We start from the raw sequence: 19,186 nt of genomic DNA, 5'->3' as shown, positions 1-19,186 counted from the left end.
CGACCTTTAACTCAGTTCAGCAAAATTACTAAAACCACGGGGGGCTGTGACATTTTATGTCTTTTTCTTCTTGTTTTAGTTGTTCATGGCCAAACTATGGAAGAATCTATTGATATCCTGAGTCAACAGTTTGGCTTCAAGGACAGACAGACTGAGGTTACTCCACTACTCTTTGGCACACTTTTACTCCACGACTTTGGCACACTTTGACCTTTTACTGCATTTGTCCAGTGGAGTATTCTTCTTTATATAATAAAATAACCACCTTTAGAGGCCATTTTTCCCCGCAAAGCAGGGGTTGGCCTTTTTCGGGGACCGTGGTTGTTGTTGGTTTTGGGTCCCCTTTTTGAAGCAATGTTTTACGGCCGGATGCCCTTCCTGACGCCAACCCTTTTTGCCGCCTTTTTACGACACACAGGGAATTACCAGTGAACTGGTACTCAATTAGCCGACCTCGGAAGGATGACAGGCTGAGTCAACCCCCTGGCGTTAATTCAGTGATCGACCGGGATTCGAACCCAGGATCCTAGGATCCTAAGCCGGCACCCTAGCCGCTCGCCCAACACCAGGTTGCTATTCTTTACTACTGTATAATCTCGAACCAAACCTTGATATTCTGCATGTTAATGAGTCTATGCTTCTGGGAATTATTGGTACTACCCATCAATTATCGGTACTGAATAATCTCCTCTCAATCTTGGACAACCTCTCATTTAGCCATTCCAGATTTCATGCAATTATCCACCAATGTATCCCATTTCAACCTCCTCAGGAATAAACGTTTTTCTCACCTCCATTCCTTTATCTCCCCTTTTCCCCTGCCTGTGGAATCACCTCCTTGTGTTTGGCCAATTCCGCTTTTCCCTCCAGTCTTGCAAGGTGGTCGCTCACTACCTTCTCGTGTTATCCAACATCCTCACCTGCAATCGACATAAACTACCAGCGATCCTGTTGGTTTGTGCATCTTACATCATCCTGGTTTCCTCATTGCTATATTGCCATTATGCGGATCTTCCTTCATCCATGGTTTATCCTTTCTCCGAAACTTGACGAATGTTCTGTCAAAATCTCAGTGAAGTCATCTCCGTGTTCCGGAGCATAGTATGCAATGGATCAAGTCAAGAAATAGAATCTCAAAAGAGACAAAGTAAGACACCTCCCATTCCCCCCTCCCTAATCGGATTCTGGTTGTTGTTGTTGTTTAGCACCGGATAGTTCTCTCGAACAAGTCCGCGGCATGGAGACAGCCGACCGATCTCCCAGGAGCGACCCAAAGATCCCTCACATCCAGGATGGTGCACCCCCGCCTTCACAAAGTCAGGGCCACGACAAAGTTAGAGAGGGGGGGGGGGGCAGAGAGAAGAGGGAAAGGGCCAGTGCATGGGGACCGATCGGCACTCTGACAAATCCAGGCAGCAGGGAAGAATGGGGAAGATTTGCCTCCGACTTGCATTGGGGGTACAACCACCACGAAGAGGCGTCCCCGATACTTGCGGATCCTGTTTGTCAAACAGAATGCTGAAGAGCTGAAGTTCATAAGCACATCACACCGATGGGGCTTTTTAAATCCGTCATTTTTGCTTTGAGGTTACTGAAGACAATTTAATTCCAGAGCAATTCAAGAAAACTCTTGGTTAGGTTTCTTGAATGCAATTAAACCACCTCGTGTATGACACTCAAAGGAGTTGAATCAAATCTTTATTCTACATTTAGAATGTAAGATTGTTTTTCCTTAACAGTAAGTTTTCTTGGGTCGACTCACCTTCCACAGAAATGTCTTGGATGGCAAAGCGCAGGATGATTGTCCAGATCATTCCCAGTGTCATCTTCACATTTCCATCAACAATCTCTGAAACAACACAAATGAATCTTCCATGATCCATTCCATTGTCCATACATAGTCATTTACTTTGTTGGTTGAGCAATGGGTTTAGGGCCTGTCCAAAATGATCAACATTTTCACAGTATTATCAAAGAGTGGAATTTTTCAAGAAGCCTCCATCCTGTCCTCTTACCCTCCTCAAAAAAATGGTCGGCCTGCTGCCAGACCCCATCCACATTTGTGGCGTGACTTTTTTTCTTTGTGTGTATACAAGATCGAGGCTCGTGTAAGAGCTAACATTAATCACAAAAAAATATAAACGGACACATAAAACATAATAAAGGGAGCGGGAGACAAGAAGGGAGAGAGAGAGGGAAGCACACAAGTACAACAGTAGAGAACAGAGACATTGGGAGATCTGTGGGAGGGACAGGGCTTGAGGGGAGGGGGCAGGGGAAGGGAAAGTGTGGGAGAGGTAAAAACACATGGACACTGCAAGGACTTCAAGGAAAGAAGTCGGTATTTCAAAAAAGTGGATCTGCGGTGAATTAACGGGGGTAGAAAAGATCAAGGTTTTGGATGGGGGAAGACAAGAGATGGTGGTGAACAGCTGTTTTAAAGACCTGGAGGGAGGAGTGGGATTGAAGAGAGTGAGGGAGTTTGTTCCAGAAGTGGGAGAAAAGAGGAATGAAAGAGTGAAGGTGAGCAGAGTCTTGATTTTGGCAGTTTAACCATAAGAGGGTTGCAGGCAGATCTTGTGCGACCTGTAGGAATATTTGGGGGACAGAGCACAAAGAGCTGGGGGAGCAAGGCCGGAGAAGAGTCGGTAGAGGACAGAAAGACCACAACCTGCCTGCGGTGAGTGAGTGAAAGGCCCTCAGATTCAGCTCGTCAGACTCTACCCACCATGGCACCCAAACAAAATAATATGGCCGTCATCTTGGTTTTCTAGTGGGCCTACGACATCACGTATATAGATAGGCCTCTGCTGATTATATACTGCACGTGTTTGCTGCATCAGATTTACATTGGCTTTGTTTGGGTTGAGTGTTACTCACGATGAAAGCCCCGAAGAATGTCATCATATGTCGAACAAAAAATATTAGTAAGGTTTAATCCAGCCCATCAGCACGCATGGTACGTGACTACTTAAAAAAAAAATAGCATCATATAATGTTTGAACGGCCCCATATTGGGGTTAAACAATTTGTGACTGCGTGATGGATGAATCAGCTCGTTTTGATCGTTTAATCATTGAAACAGCTCGTTTAACCCTACTAGGGCGTGCCCGTACTATATATATATCTAAAATTATATCCCCCCCCTCTATTTACATGAAATGGTTTGGTCCATTCGCAAAGCCAAAGCGAACGGCTTGCGAGTACGGTGACAATCCCCCCCCTCTATTTACATGAAATGGTTTGGTCCATTCGCAAAGCCAAAGCGAACGGCTTGCGAGTACGGTGACCATACCTTGGGAACCACTTGTCCGATTAATTTCAAACCTTGAAAAGGCACATCCTCGGGTCCCCAGCAATATACCTGGCAAGTTTCAAGTATATCGGACCGGTAGTTGTCGAGAAACAGCGGTCGCATACAGACACACAGAGATTACTGGAATTATAGATAGACTAGGGCATGCCCGTACTATATATATATCTAAAATTATATCCCCCCCCTCTATTTACATGAAATGGTTTGGTTCATTCGCAAAGCCAAAGCGAACGGCTTGCGAGTACGGTGACAATCCCCCCCCTCTATTTACATGAAATGGTTTGGTCCAAAGCGAACGGCTTGCGAGTACGGTGACAATCCCCCCCCCCCTCTATTTACATGAAATGGTTTGGTCCAAAGCGAACGGCTTGCGGAGTTTGGTAAAGAAATCGCCATAGCTCGGTAACTACTTGTCCGATTAATATGAAACCTTGAAAAGGCACATCCTCGGGTCCCCAGCAATATACCTGGCAAGTTTAAAGTATATCGGACCCGTGGTTGTCGAGAAACAGCGGTCACAGACAAACGACAAACACACAGACATACACACAGACATACAGAGATTACTGGAATTATAGATAGACTAGGGCATGCCCGTACTATATATATATCTAAAATTATATCCCCCCCCCTCTATTTACATGAAATGGTTTGGTCCAAAGCGAACGGCTTGCGAGTACGGTGACAATCCCCCCCCTCTATTTACATGAAATGGTTTGGTCCAAAGCGAACGGCTTGCGAGTACGGTGACAATCCCCCCCCCCCTCTATTTACATGAAATGGTTTGGTCCAAAGCGAACGGCTTGCGGAGTTTGGTAAAGAAATCGCCATAGCGTGCACAAACGGGCAGGAAAGCGAAAGAATCGCAAATTAGTTTTAATTAGTTTTAAAACATAGTTTAACGCCAACATAGTTTGCCAACGTGAAATAAATGAATACGCTCTCAAATGTGCCGTCCGAGGCAGAGTCTGTTCGCCACGTTCGGCACACGTGATAGCTCGCTGCTCTCTGATTGGTTGAATCGTTTTTTGGACATAGCTCGGTAACTACTTGTCCTATTAATTTCAAACCTTGAAAAGGCACATCCTCGGGTCCCCAGCAATATACCTGGCAAGTTGCAAGTATATCGGACCCGTGGTTGTCGAGAAACAGCGGTCACAGACAAACAAACACACACACAGACATACACACACACACACACACACACACACACACACAGAGATTAGTGGAATTATAGATAGATAACAGGGTATTACATGTCTTTCCCAACAGCTCTGTTCATCTTTTAAGAGTGTTTCAATCAGGCCGTTACCGGATCTTGTCGCAGGTTTTTTTTTTTTTGTTTTTTGTACACAGAATCGAGGCTCGTGAAAGAGCTAACATTTATCACACAAACAAATCAAACAGACAAACAAAGTACATAAAAAGGGGAGCGGTAGACAAGATGGGGAGAGAAGGGGAAGCACCACAAGGTTGTGACCACAGTGCGACCATTCTTGTTAATATTAGTCAACACAGGATTTTATACTGCCCATCACTTTTACCTATATTTGTCTCTGTCTGAGAGCAGGATACCTCAAAAAGGTTGTGGACAAATTTGACTGAAACTTGGTGCACAGGTTTGGTGTGTACGGTGCACCCTATTTTACCTCCTCAGGAATAAACATTTTTCTCCCCTCTAGTCCTTTATCCCCCTCGCCCCCCCTTTTTCCTGCCCGTGGAGTCACCTCCTTGTGTTTGTTCAATTCCTCTTTTACCTCCAGTCTTACAACGTGGTTGCTCACTACCTACACTCGTGTGATCCAACATCCTTACCCACAATCCATTTAAACTGCCATCAATCCTGTTAGTTTGCCATCAATGTACCCATTGCAACCTCAGGAAAACCTCTTATCTCACTTACCTGCCCAAAAAAGGTTTATCTTCTCAAAAAGTTATGGACAGATTTGGACGAAAGTTGGTGGACTGCAGGTTTGATGTATGCCATAGACCAATCATTATATTTTGGTGAAGACCTGGATCCGGATACGAGAATTTTTTTTCTCTTTTAAGAGTGATTCTTCATAATTGAGAGATAGGGCCAAAAACTATCAATAGCATGATATCTCAAAAAGTTGTGGATGGATTTTGACAAAACTTGGTGGATGAGTTGGATAGGTGACAAGAACAAGCCGATTAGATTTTGGTTAAGGTCCGGATGCATATCCGGCCTTTCGGTGGGATACAAAACGTAAATTGGTCAGTCTGGCAGTGGTATGCGCTCTACCGTGTGTACAGCCGGCCATGAAATCATAGCGTGACCAGCTGTGAGGTGAGACATGCCATGTCAGTATAATGTGTGTGGTGATTTCGATCAAGCTGTAGGCTCAGCGTGAGGCCCGGTGTCATGGTGATGTCGTGCTCGTTGGATGCATGATGTTCCAGTTTATTTCCTCCATGTTATTGATGTGTGTGTTGTTGTTTTGTTTGTTACTTGCAAAAAGGTCAGTTGCATTTGTTATTCAGTCTGTCTGTCTGCCTGTCACTCACCTACAGGTCACAATTCTAAACCGATAATCATGAAACTTCACCAAGTTGTAGAGGTCGTCACAATTGAGAAGCCTATGGATTTTGAGGTCAATGGTCATCTGGAGGTCAAATTTCTAAAATCGCCATTTTTCATCCGATTCACTTGAAAATTGAACAGCATTTGCACATCGAGTCACTAAGGAAATCAACTATTTTTTAGGTCAAAAGGTCAAAGGTCAACTCTAGGTCAAACATCTAAAATCATCAATTTTCATCTGAAAAATCGTCACTTTTCATCCTATTGACCCGAGCTTTGATCAAGATCGTCAATTTTAATCTTGATGAAATAGGAAATGGACCATTTGTTGGATCAATGCTAACTTTTGGGGGGGGGGGGCTAAGGGGGGGAGAGGTGGATTTTGCAAGTATCATGCTCTGAATGACATCTTTTTGTTTGTTTGTTTTTGCAGTCAATTGCAGGTTTAAAATCGACATTTCTAAAAAGGATTTGAAGTCTTGCGTGAGCAGCAACTCCTCGCCCCACTTTGTTCTCTTTGCATGACTGTGAAAGTGTCAATAAACTTGGATGGTCCCCTTACCTAAGTGCCAAAAAACAATCTTTCGGTGTTTATGGAAGAGCAAAACAACCAACAGTGAGGGGTCAATAAACAGAAAGGAAGAGGTGGACAAGAATGTAAGGATGCAACACAGAGCACATGAGAAAGGAGAGAGACAAATGATGTGGCAGTGGGCAGCAGGTTTCAAAGCCTGCAGGAAAAATATGAGACAACCTTCTAACAATTTAATAAGATGGTTCTACAGGTGGAAAAGAGGGGAGAAATGAATGGAGGTGCAGATTTCAGGAGGGAAACAAGCAAAGGGTTCCTGAAAGAATGTGTGCGACCTACTAGGTGAGCGAAGGGCCGAGCAAGTAAAGGATAGCAAGCAAATGACCGAATGAGGGAATAGCCAAGTCAGCCAAGATGGTTGAGCATGGGAAGTTAGGCAGTACCCTCTGCACCAATGGAGACGAGGCGCACATCCTTGCTGATGATGTAGTTCAAAGCCTTGTTCACGTTGGCGATACGATGTACGCGCATTTTACCTCTCTCTGGCCTGGGCAAGCGCTCACCTGAAACAATATACAAAGTTTAGAAGAACAGTACGGTTACAGATACCTGCAGGAGTAAGAACAGACTTTTTATTTTACAACATGGACATAGGATCACTTCACCAGGAATTTCGACATTCAGGACTGAACAAACCTGAATCCAAAAGGATGCCTTCATTAATAAACATTAGAGTTTGTGACTTTATTATTGGTCTTTTTTTTCTTCTTTTTTTCCAAAGGTGTACAATGTCAAGAATCATGGAGGAGCTAGAACGGGTTTTGCTTGTATGGAATGATGGTGAAGACGGTGGCTTCTACAAGGGTCACCCCAACCGCACGCATCCTATTGATTTTACTGAACGAGTTAAGCCGAGAAAGAGTGATATCCACTGTTAATGTCAAAATGCCATTCCTTTACACATGAAGCTTCATTGCATTCCATCAAAAGACAAAAAAACCCTCTCGTCTCTCATATCGTCTGCTGCGTACGACGTACACAGGATGTCTGATGCAAGGCTTGCCGATGATGTACCATTTCCAGAATGGTTTTTTTAAAAGGCTCATGCAATATACTCAGATCGACTTGATTCACCCTAGACAGGAGTTAGCGATGGCGAAAACTGGCCGATGCTCCATCTTCAGCAGAGTCATTCAATCTCTAAATATCTGCTTCGTACGTATGTCCGTACAGTGGCCATTTTGAAAAACGAGATTTTCTGCCACGACGGAATTCAGCGAAACTTAGTGTTACGGCAGGGCGAGTGGATACTACAGACTTGGCATTTAATATGGAATTTTTTTTTTTTCTTGACTTGGGTTTACTTTCTTAACTCAGTATATCAATCTGGTGAGTTTATTTTACACTTTGGTGATTTATTTGTTAAAAGAACCATGTCACTGATTGTCTGTCGCAGCAAGAAGTCAACAACAGGATTATATCACAGGTGGCGTGGCAGAATGTACGGACAGGTGCATTTGATGATTGGCTTCACAGTCGGGTATACAAGGGTTGTTGCGTTCTGTATTAGTGGAAAACAACTGCTGCACATCTCCAAAAGTTATTGCCGCTTCCTCTTGAGATGGTCCGTCAACTCGACAATGCTGTTCGTCATGGAGTGGTGGCTTTACGAAATTACGGCATGAAACAGCGTGCTATTGCTCGGCAGTATGGTATCACTCAAGGTCAGGTGTCAAAGACCCTGAAACGAAATGCTCAGAGGGGTGTCCCTACTCCAATACCGAGGCCAGGACGTCCCTGCAGAACCACAAGGAGGGATGATCGCCAGCTGCACCGGTTAGTCCGCAGTGGCCGTACCAAGTCAGCTAATCAGCTTAGGGCTGAGTGGCAGCAACTGACAAATGTGCCTGTATCCAGAAGGCTAGTCAACCAACAACTGGTTCAAGCAGGCTATCGTGCCAGGCGTCCCCTGAGAAAGCCACGCCTGACCAGACAACACCGCCAGCGCCGTTTTCAGTGGGCCAGAGAGCACCGTCAATGGCAGCCAGGACACTGGAATCATGTGATCTTCAGTGACGAGTCTAGATTTCTGGTCTATCGTCAAGATGGCCACGTCCGAGTGCACAGACAAGTGCATGAAGCCTACAACAAAGATTGTATAGTGCTAAGAGTCCAAGCTGGAGGTGGTGGGGTGACCGTTTGGGCTGCTTTTCATGCAGGGTCAAAACTGACCTGGTTGTTCTGAATGGAAACCTGAACCAGTTCAAGTACAGGGCCATTCTGGAAGAAACATTGCTTCCATTTGCTCGTGCAGCCTTTCGAGGAAACTTTGTTTTCCAAGATGACAATGCACGACCTCATCGTGCTCGCATGATCCAACACTTTCTTGCTGACCGTGGTGTAGAGCATATGGAGTGGCCTGCCATGTCCCCGGATATGAATCCGATAGAGAACTTGTGGGCAGAATTAACGCGTCAAATCGACCACTTGGACCAGCAGCCGACCTCTGTGCGTGAATTGCAGCAGGCTATTGTCACTGCATGGCAAGCAATTCCTGTCCAAACCTTGGCAAATCTCATGAACAGCATGCCTCAACGTGTACGTGCTCGCCTGAATGCTTGTGGGGGTTACATGAAGTACTGAACTGTAATTTTACTGTCCGTAATCCCAGGCGTAATTTAACTTTTGTTTTTGTTTAAAAAATTTTTGGCTAATGTGAAAAATAAAGAGATACTTCTGGAAAACGTAGAGAAGTTTAACACAGTACTGTCCATGAATTGAGTTCGATATCAGTTTACATCACTTTCAAGGATCAATTTATTTGTTTCGAAATGTCAAATGTGGTTTTTGTTTCTTTTAAAGGTCACATTAACAAAATCTAGAATAATTTCAACATAATTCCAATGAACTTTTGGTTCTAAGACATCTTGAAAAGTAAGTTCACCCCCACAAAAAAAAAATCCATATTAAATGCCAAGTCTGTAAATGACTACATTTCAACCTCTCTGCAACTTTCAGAGTCTTCGAGGAACAGGAGGAGGTTTCCATTCTAGGGTGCGTCTCGATATACAAGTATTTGGGCAAGTGTTTGTTGTTGTTTTTTTCACCATCATAAATTCCTAGTTTGCTGCAAAATTCACAAGTTGTTTATTGCAAAAGTTTGTGGCCTGACTCACTGCTCAAAAATATTAATAGTAACAATTTCTACAATGACCATGACACAAATTACCCCAGTCAGGTTTACTTTACCAGAAATAACTTCCAGTAGGAGCATGAGCTTGAGGCCATCCCGAAAGTCGTCCTCGATACTGGAGATACTTGTTCCAGCTTTGCGCAGGTGAGAATTGCACCAAGCAGTGAATGTCTGTTGGATAAAAACAGCCCATTTGGATGCCATCAAAGCTGCAACTCTGGACAACCTCACCAGGGAAGCACCAAAGATATTAAATGACAAAGAAAAAGGAAAACAACCTATGAACAAGTATACTTTTCAGGTGGTGGAAATTCTCACAAATTAATAAAAACAGAAGGCAGCAAGAGGAAGGAATAGCTATGGCAACTGACACCAAGCACCCTTACAACACTCGTCATCCATTGCCAAAACTTTGCTTTAAAGGTGCATCAAAATAAAAGTTTTTCTGGCAACTTGGAGCAGACTTCAGTCTGCAGTTTTGAACTACAGAGATGTACTAGCAGAGGAAATTCTACCAGCTAAGGACAACACAATTACCTAACAGGTATCCCAACTTAACCAATCTAACTGCAGTTTTGACCATGTTGGGGCATTACCAAGATCAGAGTAGGCCTAAGAGTCGGGTAGATAGAAGTCCAGTCTTGATGCCTTGTAGAATTCCAATTTGAGGCAGGATCCTCCATAATTCATTAAATTAAATGCCAATTGTGTCCATCACCCATGACAGCAGATGTAGACAATAAGATACTACAGCTATAAGACTACTCTATGCAGGAGCATGGCTAGCACTATTCACAGGTTACACCTGTCCAAGAGTTCACTTGGCTTCACTGACCAAGAGTTTTTGTGAACCAAATGCTGAGCCACATATAACCACATTCGCATAATTTGAGGCAAGCAGGAATGAACCCCACACTTGATGAGGTTTATTTTGGAGTTGTGTGCGGATGTGGTGAACCGTGATAATTGAATGGCAGTTGATATTTATCGACAACTTGCAGAGAGAATCCGGGTTGCCCGTTTATCTGGCGTTCTAATTTATCCTTATAATTTTGTTAATCTATTTTTTTTTTTTAATCTATATTTTATTATTATTATTTATTATATATATATATATATATATATATATATATATATATATATATATATATATATATCCCTATAATTAATGTTTACAATTCCAATTTATTTGGCGTTGCCCGTTGCTGTTCTCATCCTGTTGGCATTTTGAAGAAATCAAATTTTGTTTTTTTCGTATTTTTTGTGAGGGGTCTAAAACACTTTCATACTCCCACGAAGGAATGGGGTTGGGGATCATTTAATATTACTTTTCACAAAGCTGCAAAGGCTGAGGCACGATAGAATGATAAAAAATAAAAAAATCCAAAAAATGTAACTTTCTTTTTTTTCCAGAATTTTCAAAAACATTTGCCTAAAATACTTCCTGGCACTTCCTGATGAAGCTCTGATAGTTTGACGAAGATCCGTTGGCCCATCTCTTGGCAAGAAACCTCACTGTCATTTGGATTTACCAAGATCTCTTTTTCGAATTTACAGACCATTTGGATTCATCAAAAGCTCTCACCCAAGACCCCTAAGGGACTTCTGGGGACCCCATGTTTCCCCTTTCCTCGAAGAAGCATGACTAGTTGCAAACAGTAGTGACCAATAAGTGACTACAGCTGCCATCCTGCGCGAGAAACATGCTAAAGGCTTTCAATGGCCTGCGTTTTGGAGGACAGGGAACATTCCTGGGTGTTTTAAAACCAGTGGCCTATCCTACCCAACATCGTCACAACTCTTCAATTACTATTTTATGAACCTACATTTGGAGCCTGCTTGGTACTCCATGCTTTTAATCTTCTAATACTAACGACCATTTTCAATGACTTTTGCATTAGCTGAACTAGCGTGACTCGGCACGCTCTGCACGCCTCACCACATGTCGTTTCAGAGGGGTAGGCATCTTTGACCATTTCGGTGTCTTTTGGGTCTTCATGGTGTTTTGGGTCTACAGGGCCATTTGGGTCTTCAGGGTATTTTGGATCCTCTGGGCCTTTCAGGGTTTTTTGGGTCTTTGGTGTCTTCAGAGGCTTTTGGGTCTTCAGGGTGTTTTGGGGTCTTCAGGGCGCTTTGGGTCTTTAGGGCGTTTTGGGTCTTTGGGGCGTTTTGGGTCTTCAGGGTGTTTGGGGTGTTTTGGGTCTTCGGGGTCTTTTGGGTGTTCTGGGTCTTTTGGGTGTTCTGGGTCTTTTGGGTGTTCTGGGTCTTTTTGGTGTTCTGGGTCTTTTTGGTGTTCTGGGTCTTCGGGGTGTTCTGGGTCTTCGGGGTGTTTTGGCTCTTCAGGGTGTTTTGGGTCTTCTGGGTCTTCGGGGTGTTTTGGGTCTTCGGGGTTTTTGGGTTTTTGGGTATTCAGGGTCTTTTTGAGCCTTAGGGCCTTGAAGGGTATTTCGGGTCTTTGGAGGTCTTCAGGGGTCTTGGTGGTCTGAAGGGTCTTGGGGGAATTAAAGGGTCGTCAAAGGTCTGAGGGGTTGATGAGTAGTTGGTTACCTCCTTAAGTTTTGTACTTAATAGGTTTATTCGCAAAAAGTTAAACATCTGTTTGTTGAAAATTAATCCAGAATTCTTTCTTTACAAATCCCAAATTGGTCCCGCACATCCGCCCGCTCTTACGCCCACGCATATCCTCTTGCTTCTCCCACCATTCTACCCTCCCGCCCCGTGCTCTCTGGTCAATAGTTGTCGTGGCCTACTACTACCACTACTAACACTAACATAACTGCCTTTAAAGACTCAAATTGTTTCCACCTTGTGGGGTCCTTACTTGGATGGAATAAGGATGGAAGGTTTCGGGTCCAAGTTTTCACGAACCGGCTGAAGAGATCCGACGTTTGACTGAAGGTGACGGGAATTTGGAATTTGTTCAGGATGCCGGTGATATTTCACCGGCTCTGCAAAAAAAGACCCCATGGTATTTAAACTAGGACATACAACCCCTGGCTTAACGTCCGTTTGAAGCATAGGACGGTGCACCTCGTGTTGCAATGCCATGCTAACAAAACAGCATTCCAGGAATCATCAGGAATTAGGAATTAGGGAATCAGGAATTAGGGTCAGGAGTCATCTTCCATTTTCACCTCGTTACAGTCCCTGATCTTCTCCTCAAATATCCCAATATCTTTGTCTTAAACCCTCGACATCCTTCCAAACACCTCCCAATTCCCTCCACATTTCACTTCCCCCTTCTTTGGCCCCTTTGGATATAAAGGATGTAATGGTTTTATGTGGAGGAAATCCTTCTGCAGAACAAAGATAGATAGCACAGGCAACATCGCCAAATAGGGGATGAACGTATCGCGCAACCATTTTGTCCTTTTTAGGACTCGCTTTCCGAGGCTGAGTTTGCAACATTTTAAACCAACTCACCAAGGTTTAAAGCTCGACTCACATAAGATTCCCAAATAAGGATTCAGGAAACGTGCATTTGAACCAAATAAACATCTCGCTCCAGAGAGCACGGTGTATTTCAAACCACTTGCCAAGGCCATGCTGTCTTCACTGAATCGCTTCCATTTAAAATGTGCACAACTTCAACCACCCACCTCTCACATGGTCATGTTAACCACCGACTCCTCCGACCTCACATTCTTATTACAATCCCTCTCTCATCTCTCTCTGAAAACAATTTGTAATAAGCTGCCAAACTGTGGAGCAGGGAAATGCACATTATTTGGCGAGTGTGTACATAGCACAGTGTCTCAAACACACAACTAGAATAGTACTTGGTGGAGCGCATACCTCCACCAGGCTGAAACAGTTTATGTTTGTATCCCATTGATAGGCCAGATCTGGATTCGGACTGAAACCAAAATCTAAATGGCTCGTCCTCGTCGCCTAACCAACTCATGCACCACGTTTTGTTATAACTCGTCCACACCTCTTTGAGATATCGTGCTATATATCATTTTTGGCCCTATATCTCAATGGTGAAGAATCACTTTTTTTAAATCTCGGATCCGAATCAGAATCTTCACCAAAATCTAATAGTTTCGTCCTTGTCACACACCAAACCTCTCCACCAAGTTTTGTCCGAATCCATCCACAACTTTTTGAGATATCCTCTTCACAAACAGACAGACAGATAGACAGCAGTGAAAATACAATAGCCTCCTACCTTTGGTGGCGGAGGTAACCATACAAACCTGAAGCAAAACAACTGAACATGAGATAAACCATTTCCACTATCAAGACCAAGTAGTGCATGAGACAAGGGACAAATGGACAGATACCCATTGGGACTACAAGTTCATTAACCAATTAAATCTACCTCTCAGGGTCTTTGATCTTCAGTCACCTGCACAATTCTGTTTACCTTTTCCGAGTTGTGGAAATTGTTCGTTGCGTGCCAAACTATTCCTGCGAGTCCATCAATTCCTTTGATTCAATCAAATCGATCATTTGGATGCAGAAAACCAGAATAACCATTATTTGAGGCATGAAAATACCACCAGCACAACGTACACCATGGCGAGGAGAACAAGGTATAATACACCTGGACGATTAACCATCGTGAAAGCACTGTGGTCAGGAGTCAGGATTGTCCTGCAATCACCAGATTACATGGGCTGGCAAGATGGCCAAGAGATAGGTACCCTCGCCACTGATCTGTCTAGCCTGGGTTCAAACCTGTGCCAGGCTATACACTGCCATCCTGGTGTCTCACAGGCAGGGCAAGGCGGCTTCAATGCATATACTGTCCCCTCAGACGGATGCTATGCTGGGCGTCTCGCCTGCAGGTATGACATGGTGGACCTCAAATTCCCCACTGTGTTCTTTGCCAGGAGTCACCGCAGGCTGCATACCAAGAGGATGGACCAGATTACATTACAGTTGCATAGCCAGTTGAGCTAATTCAACTCTTGGACTACATTGACCTCAAACACCTGTGCTCAGAGAGCCACAGCTCCACACAGCTTAAATAATGAACTTAAATCTCACATCCAGGTATCCTACCTGACAGCAACATACCAATGGAGAACCTATTACAGATCCACCTGCACACACCGCATACGGCATACACATTGCAGAAAATAGTACGACACAAATTTCATATACAGTACTGCATATGCAAAATTTCAGCTCATGGAAGAGCGTAGTGACAAAAGGTAACAAGCGTTACGCCGAGGTCCCCCGTCGGTGAAGTGATGTGAGTTGACAAAGTGGAAGACGCAGAAAACATGCTATGATATGATATTTCGCTCACAAGGTTCAGACATACATGGCGGCGGCCATCTTGGATTTTGACGTGGCGACCCAATTTTCAACAGCGGTCTTCCTGATGCCGAGATACACCCACACACCAAATTAGAAGTTGGTACTTCGCTTATTTTTCAAGATATTCATCTCACAAGGTTCAGACATACATGGCGGTGGCCATCTTGGATTTTGACGTGGCGACCCAATTTTAAACAGCGTTCTTGCTTGTGCCTAGATACACCCACACACCAGATTAGAAGTTGGTACTTCGCTTATTTTTCGAGATATTTAGCTCACAAGTTTCAGACATGTATATGGTGGCGGCCATCTTGGATTTTGACGTGGCGACCCAATTTTCAATAGCGTTCTTCCTTATGCCTAGATACACCCACACACCAGATTAGAAGTTGGTACTTCGCTTATTTTTCAAGATATTCATCTCACAAGGTTCAGACATACATGGCATCAGAAATACATGGCGGCGGCCATCTTGGATTTTGACGTGGGTTGCACCCACACACCAAATTCGAATGCGGTCCTTCGCTTATGCACGCCCGCATGCACGGACTGACGGACGGACGGATGGACGGACACACGGACGGAGGGGAAAACCATAGTCCCCCTTTCGCTCCGCTGTGCGACGGGGGACAAAAAGGCAATATACCAACGTGGGGAGGAAGCGGGGGGGGGGGGGGGCGGATATAGAAAGAGAGGAGGAAACAACAAACCTGGAAGTAATCGCGCTGGGTTAGACAGGGTCAGTGGGGGTAGAAGGGATTGCAAGTAAAGATGGAGGATGACATGAGATTGTAGTGGCCCACCTGCTTGAACATTTCCAGAAAGCAGTACTACAAACGGGAGAAAAGAGGAACAAAATAGTGTCCATGCGCTATTCTATTTGAATGCTGAGGGTCAGGTAAGGAAGCAGCACGTACCATTTTTAAAGTGTTTGGTATGACTAGGCCTGTACTTGAACCACCGACCTGTCAGAATCAGAATGGATGGTCTTGTAGCGGTTACCGCTGGATGCACACAATCGCCTTGCACCGGCCAGAACACGGCCAGACGCGCCTCTCCCGGGCATGCCCGGACTCACTGTTCCCGGGCACGCCCGGTCTCGCCTTTCCAGGGCTCGCCCAGAACGTCCGGGCATGCCCGCTATCGCCTTTTCAGGGCTCGCCCAGAGCGTCCGGGCATGCCCGCTATCGCCTTTCCAGGGCTCGCCCAGAGCGTCCGGGCATGCCCGCTATCGCCTTTCCAGTGCTCGTCCAGAGCGCCCGGGCACGCCCAGCCTCGACTTGCCAGGCCGCAGCCAAACACGCCCGGGCAGGTCCAGACTCGCCTTTCCAAGGCTCGCCCTTGACACCCGGGCATGCACGGTATAGCTTTTGCCGGGCAAACTTCCCGACATAAATGTGTATATATATTGCTGCCCGATAAACGGGCTTGTGAGAATACCTGAGCTGTTTTGTTTCAATAAAGCAACTCGGACGAATTCCGTCTTTGGTCGCGTCAATTCTTTCGACTCGCGTTGGAGCGCAGTTCCTTCAGTCTAACCATTACACTACACCACAGAGTCTGGGTCTGGTAGGTTCGAGGAAAGCCTTGATTTTGGGATGCTAATCACGAGGGGGTTACTGGAAGAATGCGTATATCCTGGATAGGCCGGGGAGGGTCAGAGGGCTGGGAAAGCAGGAGCATTCGACTGGAGAAGAAGTTGTTAAAAACAAACAAACAGGTGCCACCGATCTGCCTGCGATGTGAAAGCGATAGACCTTGTGCTTTGGCATCAACACAGGAGATTCCAATAATGTTGAGAGTTTTCATTTCCACAGAATCTAGGAGAGAGAGGGATGCGATTCTGGGGCACAAAGCAGAGTACTCCATTGAGCTCGGGACAAAGGCCTTCTTGGATAAGCAGCTCTGATTTTTCAAGGAATGACATGGAACAGATCATGTCCAATCCGCAGCTGAACATGAGACCATAGGCTTTGGAGGCCTGTTTTGCGATATAATCAGCCGAAGAAAGGTCATAACTCATGGTGAGGCCTAAAAGATCAAGAGAAGTTAGTATATGCAGGATTAGTATTATGATCATTTTAAAATAGAATAATTGTGTATTTGTCGTGTTGGTTAAATAACTGATATAAAAATGTGAACTAGGTTGATATTCATAAAACAGCCCATAACTAGCAACTCGCCATGGATCAGAATGGGCTATCGTGGACCGATGATACTCTGTTGCCTGAAAAGTGGAGGTTGATCAGACAGGTCGAATCTTTGGAAGCCATATGATTTGCCTTTGAGAGATTAAACATGCTCTAGTATAAAATGTGTGAACCAGAGTAAGAGGACATCAAGAGACAGACGTGTAAGAAAGTAGAGAGCCGTGTGCTGCTGGGATGACTTCACAAGTGCACTCGAGCGTTGATTTCTTGCTTCAAAATGGGGAACTTTTCTGACACTTGGCATTCATCAGGGCTCCAATCCGAGTGTAACTGACTCAGATGTCATTCCTTTGCTGAGATCACACTGTTATGCAAGACTTGTGAATTTCGAGCAGTTCATCGCCCTGTTATTTCCCACAGTGAAAGAGGAGCCAATTGCCGACCAGAGGCATGACCTGCGCAGACGTAAACAGCAGTTTCTTAGCATCATTGAACAAAAAAGAATTTGAAACGTAAACTTCTGCTCCAACTTTGTCATTTGATTCAAACTTGCCTTCGTCATACACTGCCTCTCTCGCTCACTGCACTGTCAAGTCGGCCATAATGTGTTCGATACAACATCTCAACGTGCTCACATACTTTGACTACTGCCCTGGTTCCAGAATTTAGAGATTCTATTGATGCATTTTGGTGAACTGGTGCTTTCTGTATTCCGTCTTTTGAACATAATTTTTTCAGCATTTACACAAAAGAGTGGGAATTCCAAAATGGTTGATCATACTAGTCATGTTCTTTGATGCAAATCACACACTCAGAAATATAGAAATGAATGAATGAATGATCGTTTTAAGGCCATTTTCCCCGCTAGAGCGGGGGTTAGCCTTGCGGGCCCCATGACAATCATGGTTCCCTGTTTGAGGCAATGTTTTTATGGCCGGATGCCCTTCCTGACGCCAACCCTTGGTCATGCTCTTCGATGCGCAGGGATACGGTGTACCTATTCTAAATCGGGGTACACACCGTGATCATTCTCAGATTCAGATCACTCAGAAATATAGAAAACACAAGAAATATCGGTGAATGTGAGGGGTCGATTTTGTAACATTTCTTGCTAATTCAAGTGAGTGGCGACACATGTATATTGTATGTACACACAAACAAACACACAGAATCCTAGCAAATTCATCCCCTTGAAGGAAATAAATACCGTGAGCTTTGCAGCGGCACTGCTCATTCAAGAAAAAGTAACAGGAAAACAACGCCATAAGAATAACAAGCCAGCCCCCACAGACAGACAGACCAAGCACCACCATCAAAAAGGAGACTAGAGATGCAGTGAGAGAGAGGGGAGAGAGGAGAGAGGAGAGAGGGGAGAGAGGAGAGAGGAGAGAGGGGAGAGAGGAGAGAGGGGAGAGAGGGGAGAGAGGAGAGAGGGGAGAGGGGAGAGGGGAGAGGTGAGAGGGGAGAGGGGAGAGGGGAGAGGGGAGAGGGGAGAGAGGAGAGAGGAGAGAGGAGAGGGGAGAGGGGAGAGAGGAGAGAGGAGAGAGGAGAGAGGAGAGAGAGGAGAGAGGAGAGAGGAGAGAGGGGAGAGGGGAGAGGGGAGAGGGGAGAGGGGAGAGGTGAGAGGGGAGAGGGGAGAGGGGAGAGGAGAGAGGAGAGAGGAGAGAGGAGAGAGGAGAGAGGAGAGAGGAGAGAGAAGAGAGAAGAGAGGAGAGAGGAGAGAGGGGAGAGGGGAGAGGGGAGAGGAGAGAGGAGAGAGGAGAGAGGAGAAAGGAGAGAGGAGAGAGTAGAGGAGAGAGGAGAGAGAAGAGAGGAGAGGGGAGAGGAGAGAGGGGAGAGGGGAGAGGGGAGAGGGGAGAGAGGGGAGAGGGGAGAGGAAAGAGAAAAGAGGGGAGAGAGGGGAGAGGAGGGAGGAGGGAGGAGGGAGGAGGGAGGAGGGAGGAGAGAGGAGAGAGGGGAGAGGGGAGAGGGGAGAGGGGAGAGGAGAGAGGAGAGAGGAGAGAGGAGAGAGAGAGAACCTGAGAAAGGCAACAGGACAAATAACAATTCATAAGAGAAAACTAAAGCCCAAATGTAATCAAGAGAATCCAACAAATATTACATTCAAGACAAAACAAAAACTCAAAATAGAAATGATAGTAGGGAAGGTAATGATAAAAAAAAACTACAACAGTCAACA

General features: G+C 45.0%; 1 protein-coding gene across 3 annotated transcripts in view; it reads right to left on the bottom strand.

Moving 5' to 3' along the window:
* Positions 1–19,186, bottom strand: part of LOC137436660 (alpha-actinin-3) — an 81,268-nt gene that overhangs the window by 40,172 nt on the left and 21,910 nt on the right. For all 3 annotated transcript variants that reach the window (XM_068130654.2, XM_078786639.1, XM_078786638.1), the window contains exons 2-4: positions 9,643–9,757; positions 6,837–6,956; positions 1,763–1,849 (exon numbers count right to left, since the gene is read on the bottom strand). In XM_068130654.2, the coding sequence (XP_067986755.2) occupies positions 1,763–1,849; positions 6,837–6,956; positions 9,643–9,757 (322 nt within the window). The remainder of the gene's footprint in view (positions 1–1,762; positions 1,850–6,836; positions 6,957–9,642; positions 9,758–19,186) is intronic.

The sequence above is a fragment of the Myxine glutinosa genome, chromosome 11, assembly GCF_964187855.1.
Source record: "Myxine glutinosa chromosome 11, kmMyxGlut1.1, whole genome shotgun sequence".
NCBI classification, from domain to species: domain Eukaryota; kingdom Metazoa; phylum Chordata; class Myxini; order Myxiniformes; family Myxinidae; genus Myxine; species Myxine glutinosa.
Note: the sequence above shows the minus strand (reverse complement) of the source record. Positions and strands in the feature narration are given on the sequence as shown.